General features: G+C 46.0%; 2 protein-coding genes across 3 annotated transcripts in view; both read right to left on the bottom strand.

The window, feature by feature from the left end:
* LOC308469342 (uncharacterized protein) overlaps window positions 1-20,928 on the bottom strand; it is an 86,185-nt gene extending 65,257 nt beyond the window's left edge. Inside the window, exons 1-2 of the mRNA XM_080991643.1 lie at window positions 20,801-20,928; window positions 17,504-17,884 (exon numbers count right to left, since the gene is read on the bottom strand). Coding sequence (XP_080847769.1) covers window positions 17,504-17,869 — 366 coding nt within the window. The 5' untranslated portion in view covers window positions 17,870-17,884; window positions 20,801-20,928. The remainder of the gene's footprint in view (window positions 1-17,503; window positions 17,885-20,800) is intronic.
* Window positions 8,730-22,125, bottom strand: part of LOC308469724 (uncharacterized protein) — a 28,789-nt gene continuing 15,393 nt past the window's right edge. The window contains exons 2-3 of one of the 2 annotated variants that reach the window (XM_080992597.1): window positions 15,069-15,255; window positions 8,730-13,175 (exon numbers count right to left, since the gene is read on the bottom strand). In XM_080992597.1, the coding sequence (XP_080848723.1) occupies window positions 11,881-13,175; window positions 15,069-15,168 (1,395 nt within the window). In that variant the 5' untranslated portion in view covers window positions 15,169-15,255 and the 3' untranslated portion in view covers window positions 8,730-11,880. Of the gene's footprint in view, window positions 13,176-15,068; window positions 15,973-22,125 lie in introns of those variants that run through there. The other variant, XM_080992596.1, reaches the window with a different exon arrangement.

The following is a 22,125-nucleotide window of genomic DNA, read 5'->3' as shown; positions in this document are numbered from 1 at the left end:
GGGGAGGTGGACTTCCTGTTTTGAACCTCCCCGTTTCGGTGCCAAATTAAGACGTTTTAAAAATCCAATTCTTCACTATACTCACGGGTAGTTGCTTTAAGATCAAATTGTCCACAGGAAAAAGTCAGCGCTCTCCGGCAACAGCTATGCGGCTTCGCTCCGTGGAAGAAGCAGTCGATCCGAAGCACCACGCCGCTCACCCCACATGGCTCCGGATCCCTGAAACTGGGTTTCCCCACGGGTAGGAGAGGCGCAAAAGGTGCCCGCCGAATCCCACGTTCACAGGCTTCACCCGCCTGTGATTTTTAGTGGGTCTCCGCCTTCGCCGTGGCGGCCAGACCCGAATTTCCACGAAGCAAATTCCTCCCGATCAGAGGAATTCCGCCATTGCCGGTGGCGCCAACCCGGAAGACTTGAAGTACCCTTCAAGTACTTGTTGTTAAAGTTGTTCCATGGAACTCCTGATCTGGACCTTGTGTGGAAATGAATTCTCTCCATCACAAAAATAAGTTTTGAAGCTTTACTGCAGAACAGTCTTAAACAGTCTAACAATAAGATAAGCATGATAAAGTAGCACGTTGCAAACAATGTTCAGTCCTTTATGTAATTCAGTAAGCTTTCCTATCCCTGGTCCCAGAGGGAGATCCGAAGCTTCTTCAACATTGCATGACTTATTTGCAACTGCTGCTGCTGCTTCTCCTAGCCATCTCCAGCAAGAACACACTGGCTTCTCAAGTTTAAGCTTCCTTCCGTGAGAGCTCTGCAGCTTATGCCTCCAGCGATGAGTTATGAGGAAAGATCCAGCCTCCTCTGAGGCTTCTGTCAGAGTGGAACCTCTTGCCTAAGTCTAAGAGAAACTTCCCTTTATAGTATTTTTATTACAATGCATTCAAGCACAGCATTATATGTACATTAAACTTATAACACTTGTTCGCTTCCAAGTAACAATGACACTTATAAACAGGTTGTCACTTTCTTTTTCTATGTTTGCTTCGTATGCCAGAATGTTATCTCTCTTTTTCCTCAAATGCTCCAGGCGACCACAGATGAGTGTCTAAAGAGAAACCAAAAGCTCAGAGTTTGGGGGGGGGTGAAGCCTTGAACATCAGGTTGCCTCCTAGTGCCTGGGGGGGGCAGCTATTAGATTTCTATTTGGTAAGTGTTGTAGGAGTTTTAAGGTTTTTTAGCTGTATATTTAAAAAACAAGGCTCTTGTGAGATGTTTCATTATTTTGTTATTCTGACATTGCATTGCACAGGAGCACCTTTGCACAGCTGTTTGAATTTTTTATATGAAAAAAGAATAAGAATGCAATCTAAAGGGTTTCTTTAGAAGCAGAACAAGTATTTTATTTTATTTTTAATAACAGAGGAAATGATGCCCAATTCTTAGTGCCCATCCTGGCTTTAAGATTAGCAGCCACACCCTCACAAAAAGCTATGAAAGGATTTTGTTAGCAAGATTCAAGGTGAATTCCTGCCTTGTATTCCTGGGCTGCCTCTTCCTTGAGAACCAAAATTTAAAAAGATGATGCTGTTAAGGTGCTACACTCAATATGCCAGCATCTTTGGAAAACTCAGCAGTGGCCAGAGGATTGGAGAAGGTCAGTCTACAGCCCAATCCCAAAGAAGGGCAGTGACAAAGAATGTTCCAACTACTGCACAATTGCACTCATTTCACATGCTAGCAAGGTTATGCTTAAAATTCTACAATGCAGGCTGAAGCAGTATGTGGACTGAGAACTCCCAGAAGTAAGGGGGCCACTAGGGGCGCATTGGAAGATGGCCAACAATACCATCTCTCCGGACCACACGGGGTAATTAAGAGGCTGTTATGGGAGTAGGCAGCCTCCCTTGTTGCCCCAAGGGAATGGGGAACACTGCCCTTGCCTGCTGTGCCCATAAATCACCCCCAAATTCGAAAGAAGGGGGTGAGGGCACTAGGCAGAATGCCCCTGTGTGGACTTCGGCTCTCCTGGACGCTGTCTCTGATAGCGCACTAGCTGCAGCAATTTGGAATAATTAATTACAAAAGAAGCAAATGCACATATTTCAAGTGAAGAAGGGGAGTGAAGACTGCTAATTGAAGGGACCTCTGCGAAAGAAGACGACGGGTTGGAGCAAAAAGAATATTTTACGATGAAGATACATCAAAGGCTGGGTATGTTGGCAACAGGACTGAATGGGGGGGGGAACCTTTTTTACTTTTCTTCTATGTGATTACCAAGAACTCCTTCTCATTAGAACCGTCGGTTTAACTGACCCAAGCAGGATGATTAAGGTCTGTGTGGAAATAAACTTTAACCAAAAGTATGCTTCATGGAGATCGAGAAGGAATAAGAGCTTTTGGAATGGCGCAGCAATTAATTCAGAATCGCCATCTTGCCAAAGGATTTACAGCTGGGAGGAGGAACGGATTTGTTTTCAGACTGCATTCCTGTTGAATCTCCTCAGAGGTTTGAGAAAGGCGACAGATTTGTGAAGATTAATGACGCTAAGGCTGTTTTGATTTGTGGAAATGATGTTATATGGAAAACGTCTGGATATGGCTACTGGATAAAAAAAATATTCACACAGGATTACAAACTGTTTTAACCAGCTTGTGGAGACTATCAGAGGTCACAAAGAGAAAGGAAAAATATAGGAAAATAACAACAAGAGATGTGGAAAAACAATAAGAAAGGACTGGATAGTACTGTGAACATCAGATCTGGTCCTAACCAATGTTGATGACCTGGTTAGTGGGGTAGAAGTGGAAGGATCATTAGGCGCGAGTGATCATGCTCTTCTGAAGTTTACTATACAGCGGAAAGGAGCAGCCAAGCATACTAGGACTCAATTTCTTGACTTCAAGAAAGCCAACTTCATAAAACTTAGGGAAGTGCTGGGTGAGATCCCATCGACAGTAATACTAAAAGGAAAGGGAGTTCATGATGGCTGGGAGTTTGTTAAGAGGGAGATAGTAAAAGCACAACGTCAGGCAATACCAATGAGTCGGAAATATGGAAGGTGCCTAAAGAAGCCAGGGTGGCTATCTAAAGAACTTTTAACTGAGTTAAGATTAAAAAAGGATGTGTACAAAAAATGGAAAAGGGCGGAAACCACCAAAGAGGAATTCAAACAAATAGCCAGCACGTGTAGACACAAAGTCAGAAAAGCTAAAGCACAGAATGAACTCAGGCTTGCTAGAGAGGTTAAAATCAACAAAAAAGGCTTTTATGGGTATGTTCGTAGCAAAAGGAAAAACAAAGAAACAGTGGGGTCACTCAGAGGAGAAGATGGTGAAATGCAAACAGGGGACACAGAAAGGGCTGAACTCCTCAATGCCTTCTTTGCCTCAGTCTTCTCCGATAAAAAAAACAATGCCCGACCTGAAGAATTTGGAGCAAATGATTCAGCAAAGGAAACACAGTCCAGAATAACTAAGGAGATAGTACAAGAATACTTGGCTAGTTTAGATGTATTCAAGTCTCCAGGGCCAGATGAACTGCATCCAAGAGTATTAAAAGAACTGGCAGATGTGATCTCAGAACCACTGGCAGTCATCTTTGAGAATTCCTGGAGAACAGGCGAAGTCCCGGCAGACTGGAGGAGGGCAAATGTTGTCCCTATTTTCAAAAAGGGGAAAAGAGAGGACCCAAATAATTACCGCCCAGTCAGTCTGACATCAATACCAGGGAAGATTCTGGAGCAGATCATTAAGCAAACAGTCTGTGAGCACCTAGAAAGGAATGCTGAGATCACCAACAGTCAGCATGGATTTCTGAAAAATAAGTCATGTCAGACTAACCTGATCTCGTTTTTTGACAGAATTACAAGCCTGGTAGATGAAGGGAACGCAGTGGATGTAGCCTACCTTGATTTCAGCAAGGCATTTGACAAGGTGCCCCATGATATTCTTGTAAAGAAGCTGGTAAAATGCGGTCTTGACTATGCTACCACTCAGTGGCTTTGTAACTGGCTGACTGACCGAACCCAAAGGGTGCTCATCAATAGTTCCTCTTCATCCTGGAGAAGAGTGACTAGTGGGGTGCCACAGGGTTCTGTCTTGGGCCCGGTCTTATTCAACATCTTTATCACCGACTTGGATGATGCACTCAAGGGCATCCTGATCAAATTTGCAGATGACACCAAACTGGGAGGGGTGGCTAACACCCCAGAGGACAGGATCACACTTCAAAACGACCTTGACAGATTAGAGAACTGGGCCAAAACAAACAAGATGAATTTTAACAGGGAGAAATGTAAAGTATTGCACTTGGGCAAAAAAAATGAGAGGCACAAATACAAGATGGGTGACACCTGGCTTGAGAGCAGTACATGTGAAAAGGATCTAGGAGTCTTGGTTGACCACAAACTTGACATGAGCCAACAGTGTGACGCGGCAGCTATAAAGCCAATGCAATTCTGGGCTGCATCAATAGGAGTATAGCATCTAGATCAAGGGAAGTAATAGTGCCACTGTATTCTGCTCTGGTCAGACCTCACCTGGAGTACTGTGTCCAGTTCTGGGCACCACAGTTCAAGAAGGACACTGACAAACTGGAACGTGTCCAGAGGAGGGCAACCCAAATGGTCAAAGGTCTGGAAATGATGCCTTATGAGGAACGGCTAAGGGAGCTGGGCATGTTTAGCCTGGAGAAGAGGAGGTTAAGGGGTGATATGATAGCCATGTTCAAATATATAAAAGGATGTCACATAGAGGAGGGAGAAAGGTTGTTTTCTGCTGCTCCAGAGAAGCGGACACGGAGCAATGGATCCAAACTACAAGAAAGAAGATTCCACCTAAACATTAGGAAGACCTTCCTGACAGTAAGAGCTGTTCGACAGTGGAATTTGCTGCCAAGGAGTGTGGTGGAGTCTCCTTCTTTGGAGGTCTTTAAGCAGAGGCTTGACAACCATATGTCAGGAGTGCTCTGATGGTGTTTCCTGCTTGGCAGGGGGTTGGACTCAATGGCCCTTGTGGTCTCTTCCAACTCTATGATTCTATGATCATATGGTCAGATTTGTGGACATTAAAACAGCAGCAAGAAGTAAGAAGTTGATTGGATCCCCTTCGGAACTTGAAATATGGGTACCCCCAACAAAAATTTAAAATTCAGCTGTGTAATTTGGAATTTATGTAATTTGGTTTGATTTGATGTGATTGGTCGGTTAATAAAAATTATTCTTAAAAAAAAAAAAAAGGGAACTCCCAGAAGTGCAAGCTGGATTTCGAAGGGGCAGAGGAACCAGAGACCAAATTGCAAACATGTGCTGGATTATGGAGAAAGCTAGAGAGTTCCTTAAAAACATCTACTTCTGCTTCATTGACTACGCAAAAGCATTTGACTGTGTTGACCACAGCAAACTATGGCAAGTTCTTAAAGAAATGGGAGTGCTTGATCACCTCATCTGTCTCCTGTGTGTTACAGAAAAATCTAGGTGTGAGGCTGCTCAGTCACCCAGCCCGTCGGGCGGAGCCCGCAGGTCCCTTGCGGAATAAAGGAAGGAGTCCAGCCATCAACTGGAGCAAATAGCTGTAGACCAAAGTTTATTGTGCAACAGGTTCAAAGAGGAATTTTGAACCCTGAGGATGTCAGTTTCTGTTTGCCAATGAGCAGCTGCTTAGAGTCACAAGGCTCTGTTTACATTCCAGAGGCAGTCCAGGCTATTGGAAGTCTCCCGGGAGACTAGAGATGGATGTGACGTACTGGTTTTCTGTTTCCTTTGTTCGGTTGCTCTTTGCTCTCACAGGGAGAGGATGTATTTTTCTTTGCTCTCTGTGTAGCTTAGTAATAAAGCATAGCATGTAGCCATAAATCTCATCACTTTTGCTGCTTTGATTCTTTGCTGAATGGAATGTGCCGGAGGCCTCATCAAAGGCTCAGGTCGTTAATTATTTGTTGGGAGGGCGATTCCGGAAGATGAGCTTTATCAGCTTGGCGCAACGGAGATTCCGACATTTTTGGTCCTGGGCCCAGAAGAACGGAATGCAGCTTAACTTCTCTGCGTGTCAAGAAGACTGATGAGAGGTATGTGCTCATTGCCCCGAGAAGCCTGCCAGTCCCTAATTATTGGCAATAAGGGGTGGACTTTGAACTTCTAGCCAAAGCACTTAATGGCAGCGGCAGGAGAAAGCAAAGGCCTCAAGTAGTGTGTTTTTGGAATGCAGCTGGTAAAAAGATGCAGCTTGCTTTAAAGGCACAGACATGGCCACTCCATGTTTGTGCAAGAAACCATACATCAAGCACAGGAGAATTTTTGGTTCTGACATGTGGGTTCACACACCACAATGCTCCAAGTTAGGCAAACGTAGTTTGCATGGTATCATTCTAGAATATCAGAAAGCTTCTTATAGAGTAATGAAGACTGACACCAACACAGTTAGGCTAACTAGAAGTGTTGAGTACAATGCCAAGTGGGGGGAGAATGTGGGAATTTTCCAATGTTATCCTGATGACAGTGAAGAGACTGAGGATGAACAGCAGCAAAACCCCACACCTACTGATTAAGGTTCTGATTCTGAATCTGAAACTGACTCAGATGGGTTCAGAGGATTTCAAGAGTGCTAAGGCCTCTCTGCGACCCTCTGAAGGCTCTGATCGAGAATTGGAGGAACCACTGTTTACTATAGGCCACTTTTCTCCTAAGAAAGAAGAGGAGAGTGTTGAAGACTTACGTCTAATTCACAGGTCTGAAAGAGCTACAAAAGGTAGACCTCCAAAGATATTTGCTGATGAATTTGCTAAGGCAGCAAAAGCTGTAACTGCTGTTAATAGCTCTAGGAAGGTATTTGAAACTTCAAGCTTCCAAGAGATCCAGGCTTTGGACTTGAAGGATGCTGAACCATGGTTAACTGCCATGAAGGCTGAGCTTGATTCCTTGGAGAGGAACAAAACATGGGAGCTAGTTCCGACAGTTCCAGGGATGAAACTGCTTGACAGTAAATGGGTCTTCAAAGCACAGACAGATAAAAATGGCAAGATAGTCAGACACAAAGCCAGATTGGTAGCCAGAGGTTTTTCACAGGTACCAGGAGAAGACTATCACGAGACCTACTCGCCCACCGTGAGATATGAGAGCATTAGGCTTATGCTCAAGTTTACTGCAGAAGAGAATCTACACATTTCTCATCACGATGTGAATACAGCATTTTTGTACGTAACCTTAGGTGAATCACTTTATATACTTCCACCTGATGGTGTAGAGGTAAAACAGGGATTTGTTTGTTCTCTGAAGAAGTCCCTATATGGTCTCAAGTAACGTGCACTCTAAACTCACTGAAGTGTTGTTTTCCCTAGGTATTCAGCAAAGTAAGGCCGATCCATGTGTATTTGTCAAAGATACACTGTATTGCTTGTTTTATGTTGATGATATTCTTTTCTTTTGGAAGGATGTCAAAATGTCCAATAGCACCCTAGCTCAACTGAAGGAGCACTTTGACATGAAAGATCTTGGTGAGGTAACCAACTACCTATCTCTGGAAATAGAGAAAGACCAAGGTGGTAATATTTTAGTACACCAGTCACAGAAAATTGCTGATGTGTTAACCAAACTAAACCTGATGGATGCTAACCCTGTAGACACACCAATGACAACAGGTTATCAGGTAGATGATACTGAAGAAGCATTTTCTGACACGACACTGTACAGAAGTGTGCTAGGCAAACTAAACTTCATTGCCAGATGTTCAAGACCTGACATTGCAGTTAGCTGTAACTTGCTAAGCAGACAAGTCAACAATCCTACTGTTAAGGACTGAAAAGCTCTGAAATGCATAGAACGCTATTTGAAAGGCTCTCTGCTCTCACAAGGAGAGGATGTAGCTTAGTAATAAAGCATAGCATGTAGCCATAAATCTCATCACTTCTCCTGCTTTGATTCTCTGCTGAATGGAATGTGCCTGAGGCCTCATCAAAGGCTCAGGTCGTTAATTATTCCTTGGGAGGGCGATTCTGGAAGATGAGCTTTATCAGCTTGGTTGTAACGTAGATTCTGACAGAGGATGGGGTGAAAAAGACTTTTAAAACTTCCCCACCATATCCCAGAATACAGTTTGTAGAGCATCATTGCTATATCATTGTTACATCACTGACATGTCACAAAAGGGGAGGGGTAGACGGGTTACACTAGTTTAACCTTAGCAAACATGTCCAGACAAGGCCTTGGTACAAGATTAGCATAAGCAGACATGTCAGGCAAGACTCAGGTATAAGGTTAGCATAGACAAACACCTCTGAAGTCCCATCACCCAAAGTACAATAGAACTTCCTTTGCATGTCTGGCCCCTTGGCAAGTTTGGTGATGGGATAAGCTTTCCTTGGCCCAGCTCAGCAATTATCACCCCTAGACACCTCCTGGAGTCCTTTTTCAAGGGGAAAAATAGGTTTGGAATGGAGGAAACTGACAAAGGAGTTGATTTTATATTATATTTAAAGCTAGGTAACTTCCCTAAGCTGTTAAGCTGAAAGGATACATTCAGGCATAATATTTGTAACATTTAACAACTTTAAAGATGTGCCCCCTGTCAGCTTCGCCTTTGAGCCAGTGCCACCGACTGGGCTCAACCACTTCAGCCCCAACTGGGCCAGGCGAGCTGGGATACCACTTTCAGAGACCTCCTTCTGCAGCAACAGGTCTAAGTGCTGTGGACAACACAACTCAGAGCTGTGAGCACCGAACTCACTTCCAGAAGTCAGCAGAGTACAGCAGTGCACAGCAGAGCATAAATCACTCGGACGACAGTGCTGAAGAATATCTTCCTTTATTCTCTACAACTATTGTACTATACAAACTATATACAAGGCTTTATGGAGACGCTGGACTGCACTGAGTGTTACAGCTGCTTTTTGCAGTGACCTTATCTACACAGAGATAACACTCAGTCTCCCCCTTTGAAGTGAGGCTGGAGCGGAATAAGTAGCGAGCACAATCCGCCCCCCCTCCTCTCTGGAACATCAGCAGATTCTTGCAATGGAGGGGTGAAATATCCTCACCCCCCCCCAAATTTCCATAACATGAGAAATATCTATGTGGGACAAGAAGCTACAGTTAGGACTGGAAATGGAACAACTGATTGGTTCAAAATTGGGAAAGGAATGCGGCAAGGCTGTATACTGTCTCCCCGCTTATTTAACTTATATGCGGAATTCAACATGAGAAAGGCTGGGCTGGATGAATAACAAGCCAGAATTAAGATTGCTGGAAGAAATATCAACAACCTCAGATATGCAGATGACACAACCTTGATGGCAGAAAGTGAGGAGGAATTAAAGAACCTCTTAATGAGGGTGAAAGAGGAGAGCGCAAAATATGGTCTGAAGCTCAACATCAAAAAAATGAAGATCATGGCCACTGGTCCCATCACCTCCTGGCAAATAGAAGGGGAAGAAATGGAGGCAGTGAGAGATTTTACTTTCTGGGGCTCCATGATCACTGCAGATGGTGACAGCAGCCACGAAATTAAAAGACGCCTGCTTCTTTGGAGAAAAGCAATGACAAACCTAGACAGCATCTTAAAAAGCAGAGACATCACCTTGCCAACAAAGGTCCGTATAGTTAAAGCTATGGTTTTCCCAGTACTGATGTATGCAAGTGAGAGCTGGACCATAAAGAAGGCTCATCGCCGAAGAATTGATGCTTTTAAATTATGGTGCTGGAGGAGATTCTTGAGAGTCCCATGGACTGCAAGAAGATCAAACCTATTCATTCTTAGGGAAATCAGGCCTGAGTGCTCACTGGAAGGACAGATCCTGAAGCTAAGACTCCAATACTTTGGCCACCTGATGAGAAGACTCCCTGGAAAAGACCCTGATGTTGGGAAAGATGGAGGGCACAAGGAGAAGGGGATGACAGAGGACGAGATGGTTGGATAGTGTTCTCAAAGCTACCAGCATGAATTTGACCAAACTGCGGGAGGCAGTGGAAGACAGGAGTGCCTGGCATGCTCTGGTCCATGGGGTCACGAACAGTCGGACAAAACTAAGTAACTAAACAACAACAAACTTGCCAAATGAACCTTATATCGGCCCGTTTGACAAGACCAGCTGCCATGTTTGAGTTGGGTTTTTTTTGGGGGGGAGGCTTAAGCATCATTTTAGGAGGCAGCAAACAGTCAGCTTTAAAAACTGTGGAATCTGTTATCTGTCACATGAGAAACAAGGCCTGATTCCCGCCCCCGCCCCTTAATCCTCTCCAGCTATTTGCTGATCCATCAACCCTGATGGAGCTAAAAATATTCCCAGTTCCCCAAATTCCTGTCAAAACTGTCCCAAGGTGGTGTCAACCATAAATTTTCCCTACTATTTGGAACACATCTGACGAATTGATTCAAATCAACATTCATAAGCATGGAAACGAAAATGCTTCCCTGGTTGTCCACTTCCAGTCTCAGCTCTTGGCAGACTGTTTCTGAACTGGGAGGCATTGGCTGGTTCCTGTCACCTGACAGCTGGAGGTTTCCAGAGGGAGAGTGCAGAGTGCTGAGGAACCAGATGCTGAGACTTCAGCTAGAGTTCAACAACACAGGTGCTTGCTATATGCAATTTGGAGACAAAGAATCCTTTATTTTCAGTCAGATTCAGAACTATTTCCTGACTTTTTAACTATGAATTACATTTCTGTTCCACACTCCCCTCATCAAGCCCACCACAAGATATATTGCTTTCACGCACACAGCAACCCTGCGAGGGAGGTTTCGCATAAAGATGGTGACCAGCTTTAAGTCACCCAATCAGCTTCACGACTGAGGAGAGATTTGAATTGTTCCCGGCATTTGTGACCTTGATCCTTGGACTCCAGCTCCCATGAGCCCCAGCCAGCGTGGCCAGCGGCTAAATAAGATGTGAGTTGTAATTTGACATCATCTGGAGGGGCCACAGGTTACCCAACAGGTCTGTTTTCAGCGCCTTCACCTTCTCCTGGGGCAGCTGCCCTTGGAACTCCTCGTACTGGATGTGCTTCGTCCTGTAGTGCCTCTGCAGGTTGGCCTTCTTCAGGACGGAGAGGGCCTCACCACAAATGAGGCACATGGGCATGCCTTTCAGCTCCACAAAGAAAGAGTCGTGTATCCATCTTTTTTGAAAATGCGGCACTCCAAATCTATCTTCCTCTTCTTGTGGAAACATTGATTGTGTCCAGAAACAGACTACTAGGCAGATGGAGCTGTTCTAATATGGGAGTCCTATGCTGCCTATAGCCAGCCCTGGTCAGTAATGTGCCTGCAGCTCTTTGAGCCATTGAAGTTTCTGAGCTCTTTTCAAAGGCAGCCCCAGGTAGAGTGTGTTAAACTAACTCCTACGCAATGTGGCACCAGACTGCTTTCTTTTTTTGTAATTATCTGTTTGTTTTAAATTCTGTAGCTTAAATTCTCTTGATGCTTCTTTTTTTGAGAAGGGCCTCTTACGGTCACAAAGCAATGATTTTCAGTGCAGCTCCATAACATTGATTGCGCCCTCACACTGCCTCTTTTTGTGTGGGGATTTGGATCCAGAAAAGGAGCAGATGGGGAAAGGTTAAGCAGAATACACCCCCCCCATGTTGCCTGTAGGTGTGCTCAGTCTTCACCTGCTTCATGGCTCCACCTTGAATGAGAAAGAAGGAAGGAGCAGTAGAAAACAGGAAGTGGTCCTTCAACCGGCCAGGACATCTCACCATCACAGACAGATCCAGTCTCCTGCTGTGGAGTGAGGAGTGGCCCAGGGATGGCAGAGACAGGAGGGGAAGGGCCCAGCGACAGAAGGGATGGCAGGGCTCCAGATGCTCCCTTGGACCCCTCCCCTGACACCAAGGGGAGCTCCTCTTCTGGGGCTGAAAGCATTGGCGTGGTTTGATTTTGTCAGGATTGCAAGGAAGCATAGAAGGAAAGGTAAAAAACAGCTATGCGGTTTATTAAAGTTAATTAAAGTATCTGTGGTTTTTCCCGTGTGTGAGTTTGTTGGTGTCTTCTAAGTTTCCCACTTTCACTGAAGCCCTTTCCACATTCCATACATTTAAATGGTTTCTCCCCCGTGTGAGTTCGTTGGTGTATTCTAAGTGCTCCATAGTGACTGTAGCTCTTTCCACATTCAATACATTTTAATGGTTTCTCCCCTGTATGAGTTCGTTGGTGTATTCTAAGTGCTCCGCTTTTGCTGAAACTCTTTCCACATTCAATACATCTAAATATTTCCTCCCCTGTATGAGTTCGTTGGTGTATTCTAAGTTTCCCACTTGTACTGAAGCTCTTTCCACATTCAATACATTTAAATGGTTTCTCCCCCGTGTGAGTTCGTTGGTGTATTCTAAGAGTTCCACTATCACTGAAGCTCTTTCCACATTCAATACATTTAAATGGTTTGTCTCCCGTGTGAGTTCGTTGGTGTATTCTAAGAGTTCCACTTTTGCTGAAACTCTTTCCACACTCAAAACATTCAAATGGTTTCTCACCCGTGTGAGTTCGTTGATGTATTCTAAGTGTTCCACTACGACTGAAGTTTTTTCCACATTCAATACATTTAAATGGTTTGTCTCCCGTGTGAGTTCGTTGGTGTATTCTAAGTGCACCACTTTGACTGAAGCTCCTACCGCACTCCATACATTCAAATGGTTTCTCCCCTGTGTGAGTTCGTTGATGTTTTCTAAGTGTTCCACTACGACTGAAGCTCTTTTCACATACAGTACATTTAAATGGTTTCTCCCCCGTGTGAGTTCGTTGGTGTCTTCTAAGTGTTCGACTTTCATTGAAGCTCTTTCCACATTCAAAACATTCAAATAGTTTCTCCCCCGTATGAGTTCGTTGATGTATTCTAAGTGCTCCACTTTCACTGTAGCTCTTTCCACATTCAATACATTTAAATGGTTTCTCCCCTGTATGAGTTCGTTGATGTATTCTAAGTGCTCCATTATCACTGAAGCTCTTTCCACATTCAATACATTTAAATGGTTTCTCCCCTGTGTGAGTTCGTTGGTGTACTCTAAGTGTTCCACTTTTGCTGAAACTCTTTCCACATTCAAAACATTCAAATCGTTTCTCCCCCGTATGAGTTCGTTGATGTTTTCCACTTTCACTGAAGCTCTTTCCACATTCTGTAAATTCAAATAGTTTCTCTCCTTTTTGAGTTTGTTGTTGTATCCTCAATTTCTTTGTTCTTTCGCACAAATTCACATGTGGCTCCATAGAATTCTGACTTTCATCTTCCTCACCTGTTTGGGAGTCTGGGAGGAAAGAGAATCCTGTCAGACTTTCAAGAAAGACAAAAAGGGAACTGAACACCTGTCAATCCCAATATGCACCTTCTCTCGTTGTAATAGCTTCATTCTCCACTATCCTCTCTAGGTTCCAAATTTTACGAAAGCTGATGAGATAGTGGCAAGAGCAACACATGATCAGTCAATTCACACTTAATAGAGCAGCATCATTTTATAATGCAGATCTATGGTGGACTTGGCTTATTAGACACATCTATTTTTTCTTTCTGAAGTGAAGAAATGATCTCAGGCTCAAGTAACAGTGTTTCCCATGTGAAATAAGTAAAACTTAAGTGCTACATGTAACTGTAAAAACATTGCAATATATTGGAACCTAAGAAGAGCCTGCTGGATCAGGCAAAGGCCCACCTAGTCCAGCATCCTCTTCTCACAGAGGCCAACCAGATGCCTGTGGGAAACCGGCAAGCAGGATTGGAGCACATGAGTCTTCTCTGCCTTCCTGTGCTTTCCAGAAACTAGTATCAAGAAGCATTATTGCCTGAACCACGAGGGCAGAGCAGAGACGTCAGTCTTATCCTTTTTTTCAAGCTATCCAAGTTGCTGGATGTCACTGTCTCCTGTAGGATGGATTCCATAGATGAACTATGCTTCTGTTTATTCATCTTTGCAGCCCTTAAAAGCTGATAAATGTATTATGGCTTAAGCTTTTGTGGGCTGCAGTCTGACAATGTGGACTCTTGACCAGGAAAGCTGGTGCCACTATAAACTTCTGAGTCTCTTTGTTGGTTTTGTGTACTTATTTTGAAATTTGCACCAAGGTTGTACCACAGTAGCTCCATGGAAGCTTAGGGACGGACAAAATTACAGGGTGTCAGCTCTGTGAATCTGAAGCCTCTCGTGCCTTCGCTGACAGAGCCTGAGAACGCAAGAGATGTGATTCGGTTGGAATGTGAAACAGGGAAGGAGCAGCCAAGCTGCAGCAGGAGCAAAGAACAAAGAGCAGGAAGAGGAGATGCCGGCGGGGGAGGGGCACAGACTGTTATCTCCAGTTTGAGCTCTGCCAAAGAGACCCCGGAAATAGCCTGTCCAAAAAATCGTAGGCTCGAGAGAACTTGCGAGAAGGGGGGGGGGAGCGAAAGTGGGGTGGGGGCTTCTTTGCTGGAGGACTCGGCAACTGCAAGCTGGGATGAACAGGCCAAAGACTGAGCTCCACAGTGATTTATGAGTTTGAGCAATAAACCTGAGATAATTACTACTGGAGTTGTCTCGCGTCTGTGCGGGAGAACCAAGCCATTACACAGGGGCGCTATAAATTATTATCCCACTCACTCACTCTCACAAACAACCCCTGTCTGTAAGATTTACACAGTTTGCTTATAATACCAGCCGCTCTTGGACTTTATATGCCCAATCCTAAGTGCAGAGCCTCCAGCCACAGGAATTGTGTATCATGATAACGGGTCCTTTGTCCCTTAACCCCACCAAACTGGGAAGGTGCATGAATTTATTGTGTTTTGATGCTGGTGGAATGTATCATTCTGACCCTGTCTATAAAAAATAAGAGTAATAGAAACAATTTAAATACATTAATTATAAATAATTATGCGAAGCATTTCATTCCCCTTCACCCATTTTTCAGGATTGGTGTGCAACATCATTATCATCAATTATCTCTGCCGTGGAAATAACATCTAAGATTTCAAAGCCTGGAGGAAGAAAATCTGCCCCCACTACTTTAGGAAAAGGATTCAAGAAACAAAGAGCTGCTTCTGAGAAGGCCTCACCCCTTCCTTCTTCCTGTCAGGAACTTCCTTCCATTTGTCTCCTCTTCATCTTTTCCTCTTTCTCCCTCCACCATCCATGTATCCCTGTCCCCATCTCCTCTCCCCTGGAACTCACCAGATTTCTCCAAGGGGCCTGGGAGGGAATGCTCAGAGGTTGTGGGGAGGGATGTGGGAGACAGCCTGACCAGGTCAACCGTCCATCTTCCTCCTTCCATCCTGGCCAGGGTTGCAGGTTCAGTCTCAGCTAGGTTTGCAGGTTCAGCTTCCTGAGGAGCGCAGAATCCAGAGCCAGTTGCAGCTTCCTGGGAGGGAGGGAAGAAGAAGCCAAGGGAGTCTGAGAGCCCCTGCAGGGATTCTCCTGCCCAAGACATTCCGCTGCCCCTGGAGCAGCCCCAATTGGGCACCCCCTTCCTAAGAGCCCCCACCCATTTTCAAACACCTTTGGCAATTCCTTTCACCTGCCTGTCCCACCTCCCTTCCTAAGGCTGGCATGGTATGCACATTAGTGGCCTGAGAGTAGATCCCTTGGAACTTAAGAGTTAATCTGCAAAGGACTGCTCTGAATACATGGGTGGCCCTTGCATGGAGAAGAAGGAAGCCTCTTGCTTGCATCTGGACCCCCTGGGAGAGGCAGTGGATCCGCCCACTGCTCCCTCTGTCCTCGCTGCCTCAATCTCTGTCCTCCTGCCCTGCAAACACCCTTTGCTCTTGTTCCTCAGGGGAGAGAGGCGGCTGGTGGAAGGAGCCTTCAAACCCATCCGTTTCCTCCTCTGCTCCCCCTCCTGTCCTTTTGGGAAACAGGAACTTTGGTCAGGAGTAAACAACTTAGATGGCAAGTTCGCAAGATAAGCACTTTGGAGCACTGCTTGCTCCTACTATGTGTGTGTCTGCGTGTGTTTGGACCTAGAGGACAACGTACATGTTTATGCCCCGTGATTCCTTAAAGAGGGCAATTCTTTAAAACCGAAGGCCATTTCTACAAAATGGAAGACTTCCGAAGGCAGCCTTTTAAAGGGAGATTTTTGCTTGTTTTTATTTTGTTGGAAGCTACCCAGATGGGCAGAGGCAACCCAGTCAGATAGACAGGATGCAAGTAAGAATAATAATAATAATAATTGCTTCCTAAGCCTGTCCTGGGACGCGGGTGGCACTGTGGGTTAAACCACAGAGCCTAGGACTTGCCGATCAGAAGGTCAGCGGTTCGAATCCCCGCGACAGGGTGAGCTCCCGTTGCTCGGTCCCTGCTCCTGCCAACCTAGCAGTTCGAATGCACATCAAAGTGCAAGTAGATAAATAAGTACCGCTCTGGCAGGAAGGTAAGCAGCGTTCCCGTGCACTGCTCTGGTTCGCAAGAAGCGGCTTAGTCATGCTGGCCACACGACCCGAAAAGTGTACGCCGGCTCCCTCGGCAAGTAAAGCGAGATGAGCGCCGCAACCCCAGAGTCGGTCACGACTGGACCTAATGGTCAGGGGTCCCTTTAGTTTTTAAGCCTTTGAACACTTTTGAATGCAACAGGGCTTCTTATTTTTACTGCTATCAGTGGGATCAGTCAAACCACGAAGCCACTGATCAACCAGAGTTTCCTGTTTTGACCAAGCACAGTTTGAAGTTAGATTAATCTCCCAGCTTGTTCCAAAGCTGGCAGCTGTAGTTTCCTGGTTTGGGCAAAATGGAAAGTTTACTAGTTATGGCTCATAAGAGACTGTCTGGTTTCATCACAGTTCACCCTCAGGGCCAGCCAAATCATGAGGTAAGCTGGGACAATTAGGTCAGGAGGGAGATGCAGGGAGAGATGGGACTAGCACATTCCCAGCTCCCCTGTTCGTTAGACTTGCTGTCAGTGCAGAACCACAGCTGGTAAATTTGTGCAACTACCCATGCAGAGTCCTTTTCTTTTGCCCTCTCTCACTCAAGGTTGGGTGGGGGTCCTTCCTGGAGTGATGCATTCTGGTTGTGGGGGCCAGGAGACTGTGGTGGCGGCTAGAGTTTTTGGTTTTAAACTTGGGACAACTTAGGTTTTATCGTAACTTTGCTGCAGCAATGCATTAAAAACTGTTCCTATTTTTAACCCGGCTTTTCAGGCTGTGATTCAGTCATCTGAACCTGGCCATTATCTTAATAAATCTTGCAACAACCTTGCAAGGTAGGCCAGTCTTATTTAATGCGACTACACTTGGGATTGCTGAGGCTGCAAGACGTACCAAGATTTTTACCTCAGTGGGGAGAAAAGAGCATTTTGGAAATGGAGGCAATTTAGAGGAGGAAAATGGGGTTTGGTGGAAGGACCCCTCTTCTGACACAGCTTCTGCTCTGATAAAATTCAGAGTCCCCTGTGGTTGCTTTATTAAAGTAAAAACATCAGGAGATATGATCGCAAACCTCCCATGTATAAGAAAGCTTGGTCTAGCAAGCCTTTTTAAAGTGGATTAGAGAGAAAATGCAGGGAGGAGGAATATTCACCACCATAGCTAAACAGAACCTCCATGTCGAGAGGCAGTGGACCTGTGACCTCCAGGTGCTGGAAACCCAGGTGAGAGGAGGGCACTTACCTTTCCCAGAAGCCCCTCAGTGTCTGGGAGCAGGGTCTGGTCTGTCCCCCCTGCTCTCCCACTGGGCCACCGACTGGCATCCGCAGCTCCCCTGAAGGAGAGGACACCATCCCCGGAGTGGGGAGAACTGGAAGCCTGTGGGGTTTCCCACCCTGAACGAGGGGGCTGCATCGTCTTCAGGAAATCCTGCTTCTGGGCCTCCCAGTGCTGCTGCGGCTGCCCCTCCTCTGCCTCCTGCTTAATTTGACATAAATCTGCCCGAGGCAGAAGATCCCTGATGGCCCCAACTTGGCCGGCAGGAGGTTTCTTTCCTTTGCACTCCAGTCTCTGCCTTTGAATGGGTCTCCTGGGTCCCGGCTCTTCCATTTTTACGTCACCCTGCTGGAAAAGAAATAAACACAAAGTAAAATACAACACAAGAATAAAAACAAAAGTACATTTTTTAACATTAGCCAGTTTTTGAAATATATTATTACTCTTTCTATTTCTGATGTTCAGGCTGTGAATGACAATCATTATGTCACCCAAATGACTCCACCCAGGGACGAGGGGAAGTTATCCAAAGACTGGGGGAAACATCAAGGTTTATGGAAGTAGAAATAATATTTGGGGGGGGGGGGGAGGGAACCAAGGCAGTGGAAGGAAATCCAAAAACAACTCAGTGAGAGGACTGAGCATGTTCAGTGGACAGGGAATGCTGATCCTGGCTGCAACTTCTAGCATGTTGGAAAGGCAGCAACAGATCTTTGTATATGATTAAGGCTGCGACACACCCACTTAACACTTAAAGTACTTGGCTTCACCCAAGAAATCCTGCGAGCTGCAGTTTGTTAGGGGTGTTGAGAACTGTAGCAATAAACTATAGGTCCTGTGGTTCTCTGGGGGAAGCCACGTGCTTTAAATGTATGGTATCTGCACAGCCTAAGAAACTGACAAAAGGAATATTGACCAACAAAATCAAAGAACTCACTCCAAAATATTTTAAATTTGATGGTCACAAACTCTCTTTATTGAAGACATTCTACCTTGCAGTCCATTGGCTGCATATGGCTTGCCAAGCCTCAGGGTGTGTCCTGCTAGTCCCTGCCGTTTCCATCTCCTGATCTGATCATAGGATGAAGATCTCTGTCTGTCCTGGAGAGAAAGATGCCTAAGGGCCCTTAGAGAGATCTTTTCAACTCCAATTTCACCACAAACTAGCACAGTGCTGAAATGGGGTAAAAGCCCTGATCTGGAAATAAATGATCCCTCTGGCTGCTCTTTAAAGAGGATTTCTAAAGAACAATCAGAAGGGTCTTTTTTCCACAGATCTCATTGCTAATTCAGCAGGGTCTTCTTGTGCTCTTATTTTTCCCCACCCCAGAACTGGGGTTGGAAGGTCTAAACATGCTGATTGTGTTTGCAAGACTTGTATGTATGCTAGATGGCATGTCTGGTGAGTGTGTGAGGCACCTCTGGCATGTGTGCATGTGACTTTATGGTCTGCATCTCTTTTCTGTGTGCGCATGCATGTGCATACATTGGCCACAAAGATCACTGGAATGTGGCCTCCAGAATCAATGCAGCTTTAAGCCCATAAATGTTTCGTTCCTCCTGCTCTATTGGAAAGAACAATCAAATCTAAGACTATCAGGAGGAGAGAACTCCTGGATCTACAGATTTAATGTTCTCAACATCCTATGGACACAAACTGCATTGAGATTTCTCTCTAATTACTTTGAGATTTTTTTCTTAAAAATATGAAACATTATAGAAATGAAAGGAATAATAATCTGAACATGAATAGCTAATTTCAATTTCGCCTTCCTCAGTCTTTTACAATACTGTCTTCAACGTTTTTATTATCATTAATTCATTTCCATATGCCACACTTCTTAAGAATCTTCCTTTCCTCTGCATTCTCAAAACTGTCACCCACTTCAACCCTCAGCCTTCATCTGAAAACTCAGCTGTGTTACTGAAGAAGGAGGAAGATAAAACCTTTAACGAAACAGGCTTAAGGCTCTCTCACTTATTTACACGCAGACACAAGAGGTCACCAGCTTTGACAGCTTGGGAAAAGATCAGATGCGTTCTCTGGGGAATAGATCTATTAGCTGTTTTAGTAGCCTTGACAGAACAACAGAGCCTCCATGTGTAGGCACAGCGTACCTTGATTTGGGGAAGACAAAAGAAGCCATTTCCTTGCTAAATGAATCTGATGGACATCATTGCCACAAGATGCGGTGATGGTGGTGGCAAAGAGAGCTTTGAAAGGCGATCAGACCAATTCATGAAGGAGGGCGATAGGTTTATCAATGGCACTGGCAGAGGAAGGGGGGGCAGGAGTAGTGGCCTGCAAAGGGTGTCAGGGGGGTGAGAGGGGCACCTCCCTGCTGCACTCCCCCCTGCCTCGCCTTCCCTCTCCGCCGGTGGGAGAGCGTGAGCTTGTGCCTGTGCTGCCGCCCCTGGAACCCACTCATTGCCCTGGCAGCCCCCGCAGGGAGGCAGAAGCAGGAGAGAGGGAGGACCATGGAAGAGGACGGGGCTCCCTGGTGAGGGACAGGAAGACTCACTGACCGACCAGGGAGGTAAAATCCCCAGGTACGCCGCTGATCCATGAGCGACTATATGCATCCTCCATTGCGAAGCAGCAGCTGCCTTGGACCCCTCATTCTGCCCCTTGAGCTCAGCGTCGTCTGCAGGACTGAAGGGAGCAGCTCCCCTGGGTCTCCGGCAGGGTCCGTGCCAGCCTGAGCTGGAGATGTTTGTGTTGGGATACTGCCAGGGAGACAAAGTCCATCATGACTCCACGTCGTCTCCGGACGTCCATCGATCTCCCGTAGACACGCAGTATCAGCAATTAGCGACACGAGCTCCAGAAATAGCTTGCCACATTCCAGAGCTGACGAACGCTCTATCAGCAGATAATGCACACAGCGAAAGATGCACGCAGGAGAGCATATTTACAAGTTTATTCAGCGTTGGTCAGAACAAAGAAAAAAACATGACTGCCTGCTTCTGTGTCTCCGACACCCAGAGAGAGACAACAGCTCTATCAAAACAGAAACATCCTGTGAAACAGGAAATACGCAGGCTCTGACACAAACATCCTGCTCCCTTTTAAGGTGGAACGGAAATATCCTAACAGTTTGCCCCTGTGCCCTCCTGCAGATGCCCTGCCCCTGAGCTGCGCCCCTTCCCCTTCCTGCCCGGTTGGGGGGCACCCTGCAGCCTCTGGCTGGACTCGGGGCCTGATCCTGCCAGGCGCACGTGCTCTCCTCCTCCTCCTCCCCCGCTTGCTCCGCCCTCCTGCACCTCGGACTCCTCGCTCAGTCCCTGCAGCGGAATCCGGTTCCTCTCTGGGGAAACTCGCCAGGCCACTGCCCGCTGCTCCTCTGCTCTCCTCCGCGGGGGACAGGAAAGTGCAGCTGCTCTCAAGTCCCTCTGGCTGGCCCCGTTTCCTGCCTCTCTGAGCATCCGAGCTCGCTGGCTGTGGGTTGGGCCCTGGGAGGCTGCAAGGCTGGATGCGCCCCCTTGCAAGGCGAGTGCTGCGAGACCGCCCTGCTGCTTCACCTGCCCTCGTATTTGCAGCCCGCTGCTTCTGATCCTGGAGGTTCTGCTCTTAGCTGTCGGGGCAAATGGATTAACCCTATGAAATCTGGTCCATTCCTAGCTCTGGAGCAGCAGGGAACAAGCTTTTTGCACCCTTCTCTAGGGATGTTCACACGCCGCCATCTGTGTCCCCGTGTACACAAATCACTGAGTTGTCTTATTGTCTTAACTCAGTCGGTAGAGCGTGAGGTGCTTTATCTCAAGGTTGTGATTTCGAGTCCCATGTGAGAAAAAGTGGAAATAAAGTGTAATGTTACCTTGAAATTGTGTACACAATAGTCCGAAGGTTTTTAGAGAAACCCAAAAACTTCCCCTTTCTATACCCTTTCGTTGTCTTCTGTAATAAGTGGGTTCTGTTTAGAAAGCTCTCTCTCAAAATTTATTAGAACATTGGAATGTACCTGGCATTTTATAAGTATGTTGCACAAATAAGTCTCCTTGCGATCAGTATGCAGTCCCTGGTTTCCAAATCCTCTACAGGATTTCATGAAGCTGGGACGATGCCACCCAGCTGCCTGAATGCCTAGCAGCTGGAGGAGGCAGTCCAGTTCCCAACTCTGCTGGCCTAGGTCATGTGATCACTTAGCTCCAGCAACAGGTGCCAGGGCTGGGCTCTGTTATCTTTCCATACCCTCCAACATCTCTCTGATGAAAATAGGGGTGTCCTGTTCCGTAATGTTGGAATTCTGCCTGGGTCAGAGGAATGTGCCACAAGCGTAGGCACCGGCAGATATTCCTGTCGACCTCCCCGCGTCTCCCAACCTCTGCTGATAAGCAGGCGAGGTCCGGCGATTCTTCTCAGATGTATGAGAGGAACACACCGTTCTTCCTCTCTCCCCTTTGGTGTCCCCAGGGAGGGGAAAGAAGCAGACAGAAAACTATTTACATCATTTATTTCTGCCTCTTACATCAGTACAGAGAATCATGTCTGCACTCGACAACAGCAAGAGAAAACTCCTCCCAAGTACATCCAGTACGGGTCATATGACACACACACACTGAGCTAACATCCGGTGCTCAGTACAGAA

Source organism: Podarcis pityusensis (genome assembly GCF_964106645.2).
Source record: "Podarcis pityusensis genome assembly, chromosome: 2".
NCBI classification, from domain to species: Eukaryota; Metazoa; Chordata; class Lepidosauria; order Squamata; family Lacertidae; genus Podarcis; species Podarcis pityusensis.
The sequence above is the reverse complement of the archived record's forward strand: the minus strand, read 5'-3'. Positions and strand labels throughout refer to the sequence as shown.